The sequence below is a fragment of the Neofelis nebulosa genome, chromosome 9 (genome assembly GCF_028018385.1).
Source record: "Neofelis nebulosa isolate mNeoNeb1 chromosome 9, mNeoNeb1.pri, whole genome shotgun sequence".
In the NCBI taxonomy this organism is placed as follows: Eukaryota; Metazoa; Chordata; class Mammalia; order Carnivora; family Felidae; genus Neofelis; species Neofelis nebulosa.
In genome coordinates, this window is record NC_080790.1 from 25,879,876 (window position 1) to 25,895,062 (window position 15,187).

General features: G+C 39.9%; 1 protein-coding gene across 1 annotated transcript in view; it reads right to left on the bottom strand.

Annotated features, from left to right (window-relative positions):
• SRD5A2 (steroid 5 alpha-reductase 2) overlaps positions 1 to 15,187 on the bottom strand; it is a 40,001-nt gene that overhangs the window by 3,257 nt on the left and 21,557 nt on the right. Inside the window, exons 2-3 of the mRNA XM_058682969.1 lie at positions 7,350 to 7,513; positions 2,477 to 2,578 (exon numbers count right to left, since the gene is read on the bottom strand). Coding sequence (XP_058538952.1) covers positions 2,477 to 2,578; positions 7,350 to 7,513 — 266 coding nt within the window. The remainder of the gene's footprint in view (positions 1 to 2,476; positions 2,579 to 7,349; positions 7,514 to 15,187) is intronic.

Below are 15,187 nucleotides of genomic sequence, written 5' to 3' on the forward strand. Positions count from 1 at the left end.
ATTGCCACATTAAAACCGCTCCTATGTAGAAATACAAAAGGGAGCTACGATGGACGAGGGGCTGAGGACTTCCTTATGGTCACTGCAGTCTAGGGCAGTTTTCTTGGGGACAAGGGAAAACAAAGTGATGCAGCCTGTTGTTCTCGGAACATCCCAGAATCACGAGGAGTGGCAGCAACTTCTTGACAGGCTCCAGGCAGTCGCTAGCAACGGCTGCACCACTGGCTCCCAGACAGGACGCGGAAGAGGGGCAGGAGGTGTGGGGTTTGTTTCGTTCTATTAAGTAATGTTTCCAGGCCACCTCTCACCTTCTCCCTTCTCCCGCGGACACCCACATTGCCGCCAGCATATTTCACGCTGGCACTCAGACAAAATGCAACAACACACAGTGTGACAATAATAAAAAACCTGAGTTGATGCCAGAAGTAGATTTGGGGACTGTGCCCCCAGCCCCCCACCGCCGTGAGGTCTGCTTCTGCTGATTTTCAAGGTTTACTTTTCTATCCAACCATGTATGTCTGATACCAAAACTATAAATAGAAACCAACACATTTCCAATGATAGTAAATATATCCACTTTCTGCCTCACACTAAACTGGGAAACTCACCCAAAACTAGTTTTCTTTCCACAATTCTATAAAGAATATTTTGTTGTTTTCTTATTTTTTTTAAGTTTATTTATTTTGAGAAAGAGGGAGACAGAGCACACATGTCTGTGTGGGAGGGGCAGAGAGATAGGAAGAGAGAGAACCTCAAGCAGGCTCCCCACTGTCAGCCTGTAGCCTGATGCCGGGCTGGAACTCACCAACCCAGGGATCATGACCTGAGCCAAACTTAAGAGTCTGATGTTTAACCAGCTGAGCCACCCAGACGCCCCAAGAATATTTTGTTTTCAACTCATTCTCACCCCAAGAATATTTTGTTTTCAAATCATTCTCTAACATACCTTAAAGTTGGAAACTAACTTTGACAATGGAGCTTTTAAGAGCATTCTTTGCTCTTCTTTGTTTGGTTAGTGAGTGAATATTTAAAATCCCACAGCCCCTTAAATTTATCTTCCTTAAAGATGACACTGCCTCAGCAGTTCCAGACCTGTGATTTTCCAGACCCTGGGAGGAACCACTGTCCTACTGCAAAGGGTCTATAAATTGCCTGTGAATGCAGCAAATGGTATTTATCAATGTATGGCATTATTTTTGTTTTATGTAGATACCATTAGGATGTCAGCGACATTAACATTTTTAAAAATGAATATTAATACCATATTGTAACTTAGGAAAATTTAGGTTCCATTTACATCAAAAAGGATGGGAGCCATCCTTTTTAGGTTAAAGGAGGTTAAACCTATATAAGTACCACCTAAAATATCCAAGGATTACTTGGACTGGTTCACTCTCAGCTGCTTATGTTTGTCAACCTCACACCCTGATTTCTTGGGAACAGTTAGGGTTTCAAATATCCTGTGACTTTTTATATCTGAGAATGCATTTGTAGTTGCAAGACCTCCCATCCTAATTTGTGATTAATTATGGCTCTCCACACCTTTAAGAAAATACAAGTGGTAGGAAACATACCCCTGACTACTCACTAGACAAATCTAGGTCAACTGGAAAAGACAAGTCATACAGGATTCATCTTTATCTGCTGACTCAGGAAGGACCAACACTCTGTCTACACATGATGCTTAACTTTTTGCGTTAACCTGACTGGGCCATAAGGTGCCTAGATATTTGGTTAAACACTATTTCTGGGTATGTCCATGAGGGTGTTCCTGGAAGAGATTAATGTTTGAATCTATACACTGACTGAAGCAGATTTCCCTCCCTGATGTGGGTGGGCCTCACCCAATCCACTGAAGGCCTGAATAGAACAAAAAGGCCGAGTAAGGGAAAATTCACTCTCTCTGCCTGACTGTCTTTAAGCTGGGATGTTAGTCTTTTCCTGCACTCAGATTGGAATTTACACCACCAGCTTTCCTGGGTCTCCAACGTGCACGTAACAGATCATAGGACTTCTCAGCTTCCATAATCAATTCCATAATCAATTCCTCAGAATAAATTTCTCCATATATATATATATATATATATATATATATATATATATATATATCTGTATCCGTATCTGTATCCTAGTGGTTCTGTGTCTCTAGAGAAGCCTAACCCAGCACATGTAATCGTACCTATTGTAACTAGGTGGTAGCCTATTTCCACCTTGCCCCCAGCCTTGCACTACCCCACCTTTAGGGTGTTATGATCTCACACCTTCCTGAGGATGCCTCTGCCTTTCTTGAACTTCTAGGTTTAGATAAAAAACACAAATGTGTTATGGGGTGGGAGGGGATGTCAGAGGCAAATGGAGATATAGTGTGTCATTTGTGCCCTCACTGCCCGCCCCCCTCCATTTGCTGTTCATAGCATAATCCCTGGGAAAGTCTCCCAAGGAAGAGTAGAAATCTGGAGGGCAGGAGAGACATTACCTTGTGGAATCCTATAGATGACTTCTCCAGGCTTCCTGAGCTGGCGCAGTATACAGTCGCTATGAATGTTGATCCCCATTCCCAAAATAAATAAGAAGATACCTTAGCAAAGAAGACAGAAGGAAGAAGTTAAAAATGTATCCTGATTTTGGTGTTTTTCTCACAAGCTAAGTTTTTTTTTTCTTCCTAAAAATGGAGACAAGGGCATTCAATTTCAAATTCTGAGGATGCTACAAAGAATGTCAAAGGGTGGCCAATTAGTCATGGTCCCAAATTTGGTGGAGAGGCCACATTGTTTCATAGAACTGTGTCATATGATAGAGGCAGGTGGCAGAGAAGAAAAAGGGAAGCAACACCATGGGCCAATACTTGAATGAATGAATGAATGAATGAATAAATGAATAGCAAGCTTTTGACTCATTTACAAATAATTAAATTGTGATTGGCAAACTCAACAAGTAATTCCAAATCCCCTTCCTTTGCCTTCCCACACTATAGAGGCTGGAAGTCTGAAAAGCGGTCATGTGACCTATTTCTGCCACAAGGATGTAAAGGGAAGTGAATGTTCTGGGCGTTTCCTTGGAAATGTTTTGCTTTTCTGATAAAAGGGCAGATGGAACAGCACCTCTTCTGTCACCCTCCTCATTCATTGCCAGATGTGATGCCTCGAGTTATAGCAACTGTCTTGCAGTCATGGAGTGAATATCATGAGGACCACATACAAACATGTTAAGAACAGTGGAAAAGAAAGTATAGAAAGTTCCTGGGATCTTACTGACATCTGTAAGCAATTGAAGGGATGCAGAAGTTACCTGCCTTTGAACATTCTTGCTATGTAAGAAATATAAATTCTTAATTATTTAAGTCATTATGAACTGGTTTTCTGTGACTCAATGCTCAGAGAATTCCTCATTGACACATCCATTTGCATGAAAGTAACATGAGCTGGACTGGGGAGACTGGCACCTAGTAATCTGGTTTCCACCACTGTCAGTCACACACACACACACACACACACACACACACACACACACATACACACACTTGTTCCCCATTCATTGGTTCAGAAAGAGCCCTGGTCTGAGGTGAGGAAAGCCAGGATCAGGGATGCTAGGTCTTACACCCCAATGGGCACCATTACAACCCAGAAACACTCTATTTTTCCACATAGATGCCCAACCTCACCTCTCAACGATGTGTATTTGTACCAATCAAAACACATGAGGCAAAAAGCAAGAACACTTGAATTCAAAACAGTCAGATCTACTCTCACCTCATTTAGTGTGATATGAAATACGATATGATATGATTTTCAGTCTTGTCTAGTCGAAAGATCATTGGCCATGGTATGGCATCAAATGGTGACTACACTTATCTTGGTGATCTCTGAATAATGTATAGAATTGCTGAATCACCATGTTGTGCATCTGAAACTAATATAACATTGTATGTCAACTATACTCCAATAATAATTTTTTTTTTAGTTATTGGCCTGGAAGAAAAGGAAACTGGGGAGAGACACCAATGGCAAGACATTGAGAGAAGGAGGGGAGATAGCATGCACAGCAGTGGACAAAGCAGGAACCTTGGACTCAGAGTCTGTGCTGTGTGTCCTTGGGAAAGTCACTGACCTTCTCTCAGCCTCCATTTTGTCATCTGTAAAATGGAGATTCTAACAGTACCTATTTCACAAGGATGGTACAAGACTCACTTATGTGTTCATTCATTCATCTATTCATTCACTTATTCATTCAACTACTATTTACTGTTACTATGTACCAAGCACTGTCCTAAACATCAGGGATACAGTAGTGAGAAAACAGTTGAGGTGTCTGTTCTCATGGAGCTTACATTTTAGTGGAAGAAAACAAATGAATTCAAATAATTAAAATTGTTTTAATTATATAATGTCACACCAAAGCAGAAGATCATAGGATCATGAGATAGAGAATGAGCTGGGGAGGGGAAGTGGTGTCTCTACTTTATTTATTTATTTATTTTTCAACGTTTTTTATTTATTTTTGGGACAGAGAGAGACAGAGCATGAACGGGGGAGGGGCAGAGAGCGAGGGAGACACAGAATCGGAAACAGGCTCCAGGCTCCGAGCCATCAGCCCAGAGCCTGACGCGGGGCTCGAACCCACGGACTGTGAGATCGTGACCTGGCTGAAGTCGGACGCTTAACCGACTGTGCCACCCAGGTGCCCCTGGTGTCTCTACTTCAGATGAGGTGGAAAGGGAAAGCTTTTCTGAAGATTTGGCATTTGTCCTGTGATTTGAATAATGAGAATGCATAGATCTGAGGGACAGCAATCTAGTATAGGGATTAGGTGCAAAGGCCCTGAGGCTAGAATAGGTTTACCGTGACTAAGAAGTAGAAACTTTGCAGTTGAAACTTTAAGATAGAGGGAAAAGTGAGAAAATGTGGACTGGATGATAATTAAAAAAAACACAGTAAGCATTATATACCTTGGTGAGGAGTTTGGATTTTTAAGTGCAAGAGAAAGCCAGTGTCAGGTTTTAAGCAGGGAAAAATAGGAACTTATTTCTGTTTATTAATATTACAAAAGAAATAAATATGTGGAATACTACATGTGAATTTGTAAAAATAAGAAAATCAAGACACCTTATTCCCACCACCCAGAAATTACCACCATTAAACACCTTAGTGCATATCCTTCCAGATTTTCATCTTGTGTAGTATCTAGGCCAGATTTCAATTTCCCCAGGAAGAAGCAAAATGCTCCTTATAGCTGGGTTGAGCAAACCAAAGTCCAACATAGGACCATATCTTGTAGTTGGTCATTATCTCTTTTAAGACCATTTTGACCTCTACCTTTTTAAAACATTTTTTCAGGGCACTGACTTCTTGAAAAGACTGGACTCTTGTACCTCAGAATGCTCCCCTTTCTAGATAAGACTGGCTCATTTTCTCATGGTGCCATTCAGCTTACTTCTTCATTTGCCTTATTTCCTGTAAACTGGCATAAGTCATTTTCCTGTGTGGTTATGTTACCAGCTTGATATATAGTTAGGTACATTTATTTGTTTGTTCCCAATTTTAGGGAACTTTTTCCATTTAGATTTTTTTAAGTTTTCTTTAAATTTATTTTTTAAAATTCAAGTTAGTTAACATACAGTGTGGTATTGGTTTCAGGAGTAGAACCCAATGATTCATCACTTCTATGTAACACTCAATGCTCATCCCAACAAGTGACCTCCTTGATGCGTATCATGGATTTTTTTTAAGTTTTATTTAAGTAATCTCTACACCCCACATGGGGCTCAAACTCACAACCCCGAGATCAAGAGTTACTTGCTCCCTGGACCGAACCAGTCAGGTGCCCCCACTTAGATTTTTTTTTACCTAAGTTATGAAGTTTTGTGATTCAAAGGACACAACCATATCAAAAGAGAAGCTCTGCCCACCATCCCATTCTCTTTCCCTGAAAACCTATGTGTCACCTTTTTAGTTTTTATCAATCTGATACTCCCTTTTCCAGTTTTATACACACACACACACACACACACACACACACACACACACACTTCCCTCCCACCATTTTTACATGACAAGTAGCATACTATATATACTGTTCACACTTGATTTTTATATAACCACATATTCTGGAGACATCTTACAGGAAGGAGCACACAAAGACCTTCCTTGTTTTTGTTTTATTTTGTTTGTTTGTGTCTGTGGCTCCAGAACACTCCATTGTGTGCGTGTATCGGCATTCATATAACTAATCCTCCAGTCATTTGTGTTTTCTTTTTACTTCTCTTTTTTTTTTTTTTTTTTTAAGAGAGAGAGAGAGAGAGAGTGCACAGAGCAGAGGAAAAGGGCAGAGGGAGACAGAGACAGAGACGCTTAAAGTAGGCTCCATGCTCAGTGCAGAGCCTGATGCAAGGCTCAATCCCATGACCCTGGGATCATGACCTGACCCTAAATCAAGAGTCAGACACTCAACCAACTGAGGCACCCAGGTGCTCCTGGTCATTTGTGGTTTCAAATGTTGACTCTGACTGCTGTGTGCAAAAGGGGCTATTGAAGGCCAGTACCAGTGGTAGGAAGCTTAGTTTGAAGTTCACTGTCGTGGTCCCGGCAAGAGGTCATCGCTGCTCAGATTAGGACAAAGTTGGAGCAGTGAGGGAGAAGTGAGCCCAGTTGGCACAGTTATGGAACTAAATGCAGCTGTACTAGGCTAATGGATAGAACTGGATGTGTGATGTAAAGAGAAAAATTAAGGATAATCCCTGTATTTTGGTTTGAGTCAAAGTAATGCACAATTGAACCTTCCCAACTTGAGTTCCTCTTGCAGATAATGAAAAAAAATTCAACAATTAGTGTCTTCTACTATTTTAGATAAATGGTCAGGAAAAGTCTCTTTGAGGAGGCACAACTTGATAGAGACCTAAGTAAAGTGAGGGACCAATCTCCATGAATATATGTGGACAGAACATTCTAGACAGAGGGAATGGTCTGTTTGAAAGTTTTGGGGCCAAACCAGCTTGGCCATTTCAGGCCCAGCAGGAAGTTCCCTACAGCACAGTAAATGGATGGAGGCAGGAAATAGGGTTGGGAAATCGTGCAGGACCAACAATATTTGGGTGTCAGAAGCAGAGGCAGTGGTAAGGAATTTGTATTTCATCCTGAGAGTAATAGAATTCTGGAGGATTCTCGGGGCGGGGGGGGAATGATGTTCTTCAAAGTGCTCTCCTACTGCTTTATAGAGGAAAGACTGGTAGCAGGGAGAGAAGAGAAGGGAGTCACTAAGGGTTATTGCAGTAGGTGGGGAGAGGTGATGGTGATTCAGGCTGTTGGAAGGGATATTCACTGGGGTGTGGGTGGGAGATGGTCAGGTGTACTCACCCAGGCTAAACCGTATGTCTGTGTGCCAATCAGCAGGGTATTCAGCGCAGTAAATCAGATAGTAGCCTTGGAGAAGTCCATTTCCCATGCAGAAAACAAAGCCTTTGACGAGGAGCACAACTGGAAAAGGCCTCCCTCTAGTACGCAATGAGTAAACAAATGTCCTGGGGTATATGGGAAAGAAAGGACAGGATACACTGTTTAAAAAAAAAATCAAATAAGATGAAACAATAAACAATTATATCAAGCCCATTTTTTAATTAATTAATTATTTTGAGAGAGAGAGAGAGAGAGAGAGAGAGGAGGGCAAAGAGAGAGAGAGAGGGAGGGAAGGTAAGAGAGTGTGGAGCCCAGAGCGGGGCTCAAGTACACCTGGAGCAGGACTCAAATGCACAAACTATGAGGTCATGACCCAAGCCAAAGTCAGATGCTAAAACGATTGAGACACCCAGGTGCCCCACATCAAACCCATTTTATAAAATCATTTTCCGGTGAACTTATGCAAAGAAGAATATTATTATTCAATTCTACAGCAATCATTTATGCTATTATTTATCTTGCTTCATTAAAATCCATAGTAGTCACCATTTATTACCTTATTTTATTCTCAGACCAGCCTTGAAAGTTACATTTCCTCTCCATCCAGTAGTTAATAAATTCAATCCTATGAGCCCAGAATTGGAGATCAGCTTTATATCAATCTACAAGTAAAATCCATACTATCCTGAAGAAAGGGAAAGCCTGGCCTGCCCCATGCAGCAGTGCAATGACATTTTTATAGCAGCCACTCAACTATGCATTTTTCTATGTCTCTCTGATAGACTTAATTACTGATATTGTAGCATTTCTAGAAAGTGAACTGAAGAATCTTGTGAGAAAAGAGAGAGATTCCTCTAAATGTTATGGAATCTAGAGTAATCTAGGAAGATCGAACTGAAAAAAATAGAAATAGCCTCAAAATAAAAATTTGCCAAGGTATAATTGAATGCTAGACATCAACTATATCTTCTTTGTAACTTTCCTTCTTTTATCGTTCAATATAACAATCATACAGGTAAGTTCATAAACCTATGTGAACAGGTCTTTAAGATTTTTAAAAATATTTTTATTTATTTTTGAGGGAATGAAAGAGAGACAGAGTGTGAGCAGGGGAGGAACAGAGAGAGAAGGAGACACAGAATCCAAAGAAGGCTCCAGGCTCTGAGTTGTCAGCACACAGCCCGACGCAGGGCTCAATCCCATGAACTGCGAGGTCATGACCTGAGCCAAAGCCCAACCGACTGAGCCACCCAAGCGCCCCGTGAACAGTTTAATGCATAACTATTAAATAAACACCCATATAATCACTAAGCAAGTCAAGAAATAGAACATTCCCATCACTCCCAGAAGCCTCCCATGGGTCCCTCCCTATTCATGGTACCACCATCACCCCAGACATAACCACCATCCTGATTTCTGTGATAATTTCTTTTTGCTTCTTTACAATTTTACCACATTTGGATGCATCTATAAAAATATGGTTTATTTCTGTTCATTTTTAATTCCATACGAATGGACTCATATTCTATGATTATTAGAGTATCATTAATGTCATGTCTTTAACTCATATTGTTAATATAAGCATGTTGTTGCATATAAGCTATATAGTTCAAGCATGTTGTTGTATATAAGCTATATAGTTCATATACTTTCATGGTTGTATATTACTGTTATGTATGAATGTATCACATGTGTTTATCTATTTTACTTTGATAGATATTTGGGTTGCTTCCAAAGTCTTATAACCACTCATTATTTAATGATTTTACATTTTACTTTTAAACCTTTGATACATTTGGAATTTCTTTTGTTGTAAGAAGTTAGATAAGAATCCAACTTAAATCTTTTTCCTAATGGTAGTAAATTTACTTAATTCTTTTTTTCACTGACATGCACTACCATTGGTATTATTAAATTGCCATAAAAATTGATTCTTCTTCTAGACTCTCGATTCTCTTCCATTGATCTATTGATTGCCAGTATTACACTGTTTTAATAATTGTACTTTTAATATATATCTTAATACTAGGTGGGGCTATTTTTTAAGTAAACTCTACTCCTAATGTGGGGCTCAAACTCACAACCCTAAGATCAAGAGTTGTAAGCTCTAGTGACTGAGTCAGCCAGTTGTAGGTGGGGCTATTCTTAAATCATTACTCTTTTTGAGGCTTTTCAACTTATTCTATATTATGTATTTCTTCATCTGAACTTTAAAACCAACTCATGGAACACTCACCCCGCAAATTTTAGAAATACTCCTAGATGTAAAAATTAATTAAGGGAGGGAAATCGCAGAAGGGGGATCTCTAAGAGTTTGTAAAAAAGCATAAAAGCAAAGAAAAAACTGGCAAAAAAATAAAAGTCAAAATCAACTTTGTCAAAACTCTGGGATTAGCCCAAACTTGCAGCCACATGGGGAGCATTTAGGCAAGAAAATAGCTGAATCTCAGGAAGGGCCACAAACACCGTGCATTTTAACTTACTCACCTTAGTCCCATTTCCCACGTTCCAGCTCAGCACAGCCTCAAAAGTAACAGCCCGCATTCCCAGGATTGGAGGGAGGAAAACAGGGCTGGAGCCTTAGTCCCAAAGAGAAGTCATCATGTTATCTGTCTGGTGGTTCCCCTCAAAAGGCTTGTCTTTTGACCACCTCACTCAACCTTACCCAGGGCTAAATGTTTCTGGGGAAGGGGGATGTTTTTGAATGTTTTACTAGGACAGTGGCCTGAGGCAACGGATAACAGGTGGGGCAGATGAAAAACTCCTCCAAAAGCTTTAAAGGAAAGATGAAGGAATGAGATGCCCATAAGGGGTTTTGAAAATCTCAGGTATGTTTCTGGGAATCTACACAGCCTATGGTCTGCATAGGACCATGCACATGTTCAAAAACAGACCTGAAAATGTCCTACACTCTCACCTCTGATTGACCTTAAGGTTTGCACAAGTAGCTAACAAGGCTAAAAGCAGAGCTGTAAACTACATGGGTGATTACTGAACAAGTCCCTTAACAGACACCCAGAGGTCCTTGGCAAAGACAAGGGAGACTTAATTGGTTCCAGGTGTTTAGGGAAAGCTCTGTCCCATCATTAAGTGATCATTGAGCTAACAAGCAGTGACTTCAGGGGCCACAACAATAAAGATGAAGACTTCAGAGAATGAGTTCAGAAAAGTCGCTAAGCAAACAAACGACTATGACAATAGACAGCAACAACAACAAGCCCCTGGGAGGCAGGGAGAATCTGATTCCCAGAGCTGCCACAAAGTATCATCAGAAATGCTTCATTTTCAACAATCAACCATGGGACATACAAAGAAACAGGAAGATATGACCCATACACAGGGGAGAAAAGCAACCAAAAGACGGTGATGCTGTCCCTGAGAAGCCCTATCACTGAGCTTACCAGACAAAAACTAGAAATTAACTATTTTAAATATATGAAAACATACATTAATACAAGAACTTGTCCACAAATATTTATAGCAGCATTATTTATAGCAACCAAAATGAAACAACCCAAACAGGAATGGATGATGAATGGATAAACAAAATGTTGTACATCCATACAACGACATGTTATTAAACCATAAGCAGGAATAAAGTAGTGGTACATATGCTACATGAATGGACCTTAAAAACAATATCCTACATGAAAGAGGCCAGTCACAAAAGGCCACATATTTTATGACTCCATCCACATGAAATGTCCAGAACAGACAAATCCTTAGAGACAGGTGGTTGCCAGGGGCTGGGGGATGAAGGAATGGGGACTGACTGCTACCAGGTACAAGATTTCTTTCGGGGATGATGAAAATATTCCAGAATTAGACAACGGTGAAGGTTGCACAATTTTTTTGACATATTAAAAACCATTTAATTGTACACTTTAGTATGATGAATTTTATGGTATGTGAATTATATCTCAATTTTTAAGTTAACCAAGAGAAAATTCAAGCAGTGGTGCACAGGGGTTAAATTGTAAGGCTTCTTGGGGTGCCTTGGTGTCTCAGTCTGTTAAACGCCCGACTCTGGGTTTTGGCTCAGGTCATGATCTCACAGTCTGTGGGTTCGAGCCCTATGTCAGGCTCCATGCTGATGGTGCAGACCCTGCCTGGGATTCTCTCTTCCTCTCTCTCTGCCACTCCCCTGCACTCGCTCTCTCTCTCTCTCTCTCTCTCAATAAATGAATAATTTTTTTTAAAATTGTAGGGCTTCTTCCATTTACTAGCTCTATGACCCTGTCACCTAACTTCATTCGTTGTGTCTGTCTCTTCATCCACCCACATTTCATAGGGTTGTGAGGATTAAGTGAGTCAGTATATGCAAGGTGCTTAGACCAGAACAAAGAAGAGATCAGTAAACGTGTTGTTTTTGGTAATGTGTTTATTAGGTTGCTGTTGACATTACCCTTTTATTCAGGTACAGGTGGTTCCTTTGCACTAACTCAGGTCTTTTTTGTGTGTTCCCCAGTACATTTTTAAGTTTCTTCACATAGATTTTGCACATTTTTTGTTATGTTTAATCCCACTCTTTTTAAAATCTTATTTTGTGTGACTGTCAATGGGATTTTCCATTGACCTCTATTAACTGATTGTTTTACATATAGAAGGCCTTTGATTTTTCTACTATTAATATATTAATTTTGTTCCCAACCACATCCTGAATTCCTTATTATTTATAATAGCTTTCCAGTATATTTTCTAGGATTTCCTGTAACTAATGTTATACTTCACTCTTAGAAGATTCTGGAAGGCTTCATTCTTTGACCGTGCTCTGGAATGACATATAGCACTAGAATTACACAGTCTTTAAAAATTTGGCAGAAGCTTTTTGTGAAATCTGTCTGGGACTACACTGCTGGGAGGAGGGTTTGTTGTTATTATTGATAATATCCCTACTTCTCCCAGAATAATTGGTTTCTTTGTCTTATCTATGCCTTCTGGGGCACTCTAGTAAGTCCTGAAAAACACATGATTTTATACAAAATCATGCTTATCACTCAAGTTTTTAAATGTATTTGCATAAGGCTGAGAAGATCATACTTTACGATACTTTTAAACTCTCGGTACATTTTCTTATTACTGCTTCACCACAAGGGTCTTTCTTACTATCCTTTTATAGCCACATCCTCTCCCCATTCCTGGTAACCACTAACCTGTTTTCATTTTCCACAGTTTTGTCATTTCAAGATTATGTTAAGTGGATCGAACATATGTAGTTTTTAAAGTGGTTTTTGTCACTCAGCATGATTCCTTCAAGATTCATCCAAGTTCCGAGATTTATTTGTAAGTGAAAGAAAGGAAGCTGATAAAGAGTATATTACAAAAAGCTTGCCATCGTTTTGTAATCAAGAAAAGGAGGGGCGCCCGGGTGTCTTGGTTGGTTAAACATCTGACTTCATGAGCCCCCCTGTCCAGTTCTGTGCTAACAGCTCAGAGCCTGGAACCTGCTTTGGATTCTGTGTCTCTCTCTCTCTGCCCCTCCCCTGCTTATGCTCTGTCTCGCTCTGTGTCTCAAAAAATAAAATAAAACATTTAAAAAATATTTTAAGGAAATAATATATACATTTATTTTTTATAAAAGCGTTATTGAGATAAAATTCACATATACAAAATTCACCCTTTGAAGTGCACAATTCAGTGGTTTTTAGTATAGTCACAAAGCTGTGCAGTCATCATCACCATTATCTAATTCCAGAATATTTTCATCACCCCAAAAAGAAATCCCGTAACTGGTGGCAGTCAATTACAATTTTCCACACCCCCAACACCACCAGCTTCTGGTCAACAACCAATCTACTCTGTCTGTAAGGATTTGCTTCTTCTGAACATTTCTTACCAATGTAATCACACACGATGTGGTCTTCTGTGACTGAGTCCTTTCACTTAGCATAATGCTTTCCAGGTTCATCCACGTTGTACTGTGTATCAGAACCTCCCTCCCTCTTGGGGCGCCTGGGTGGCTCAGTCGGTTAAGCCGCCGACTTCGGCTCAGGTCATGATCTCGGTGAGTTTGAGCCCCGCATCGGGCTCTGTGCTGACAGCTCAGAACCTGGAGCCTGTTTCAGATTCTGTGTCTCCCTCTCTCTGACCCTCCCCCATTCATGCTCTGTCTCTGTCTCAAAAATAAATAAAAACGTTAAAAAAAGAACCCCCTTCCCTCTTAAAGCTGAATAATATTCAATTATATGGATATACCACAATTTGTTTACCCATTTGTCAACTGATAGAAATATGGGTTTTTTCCACTTTTTAGCTACTAGGAGTAATGCTGCCATGAGCATTCATGACTAAATTTTATGTGAATGTATATTTTCCATTCTCTTGGGTAGATACCTAGAAGTGGAATTTGTGGGCCTTATGGTTATATTAACATTTTAAGGAACTGACAAACTGTTTATCAAAGTGGTCACATTTGCTTACTTTTGCAAAACAAAACAAACCCTAAAGGGTAAATGAGAAACTAATTTTAAAAGATACTTAGCTATAGAGGGCAGAAGGAAGGGAAAGGATAAAGAGTATAAGGGATTGAGGTGGAAATGAAACGTCACTGAATTTACCTTTTTTTAAAAAAAAATTTTTTTTAACATTTATTTATTTTTGAGAGATAGAGTGAGACAGAGCACGAGTGGGGGAGGGGCAGAGAGACTGAGGGACACAGAATCCAATGCAGGCACCAGGCTCTGAGCTGTCAGCACAGAGCCCGACGCAGGGCTTGAACTCACAGACCACAAGATCATGACCTGAGCTGAAGTTGAATGCTTAACCAACTGGGCCACCTAGGCACCCCATTTACCTTTTTATATAGCTTTGAAATATGGCCCATGTGAATGCCTTTGTGTTTAAAAAGTTGCAAAAAAAGCAAACTGTAAAAGTGAAAACAAAGAGAAACATAAATCCAGTTGTATATAAAGTTGGTAACACAAGCACATACACAAAAAGAATCCTTTCAAGTGACTTTTGAACATGGTACTATGACTGTATATCCTTAGTGGGACAGAAAGAATGGCACAGAAATAACAACTGATTTTTTTATTTTTATCAGTAATAATGGTATTGTAATATAAATTATTTTATTAATATTGTCAGAGAAAGCCAATAAGTATACATGCTATTGTGATTAAGAACTAAGAACTAAGAACTAGGGCTCCTGGGTGCCCTAGTCAGTTGGGTGTCCAACTCTTGATTTTGGCTCAGGTCATCATCCCAGCATTGTGGAATTGAGCCCCACGTCGGGTTCAACACTGAGCACTGAGCGTGGAGCCTGCTTAGGATTCTCTCCTTCTCTCTTGCTCTCTCTCTCTCTCTCTCACCCCCTCTGCCTTTCTCCCCTGCTCACATGCTCTGTCTTTCTATTTCTCTCTAAAATAAAAATAAAGGTAAAAAAGAAACTAAGATTTTTGGTGTAAAAGAAAAGGATATGAATATAAAGTCAAAGGAAATGTAATGTTGAATTTGAATTGGAGGTATCATATAAATTCATGACTTGTAATTCTGACCCACTCAAAGACCTAGGAGTAATGGCGCACCCGTAGCAATAAGCACCAGGTCTTCATTTGTGAATGCTATTCTCTAAAAGAAGCAGGCCACCATGAAGAAACAGCTCATTCCAGATCAGAGGCAGAAAAAGTATAAGGTGAGACAGAAGTGTTTTGGTTGTGTTGGAAAGTAAGGAAACAATCCAAGATCAAAAGGGAGATGACCAGGACTGTCAAAATTACATACGTGCCAACCGGAAAGGAGTTCCACTGGCCAAATTTGTAACAAACTGCATATCAAAAAGCATAATGCCTATAGTTGAT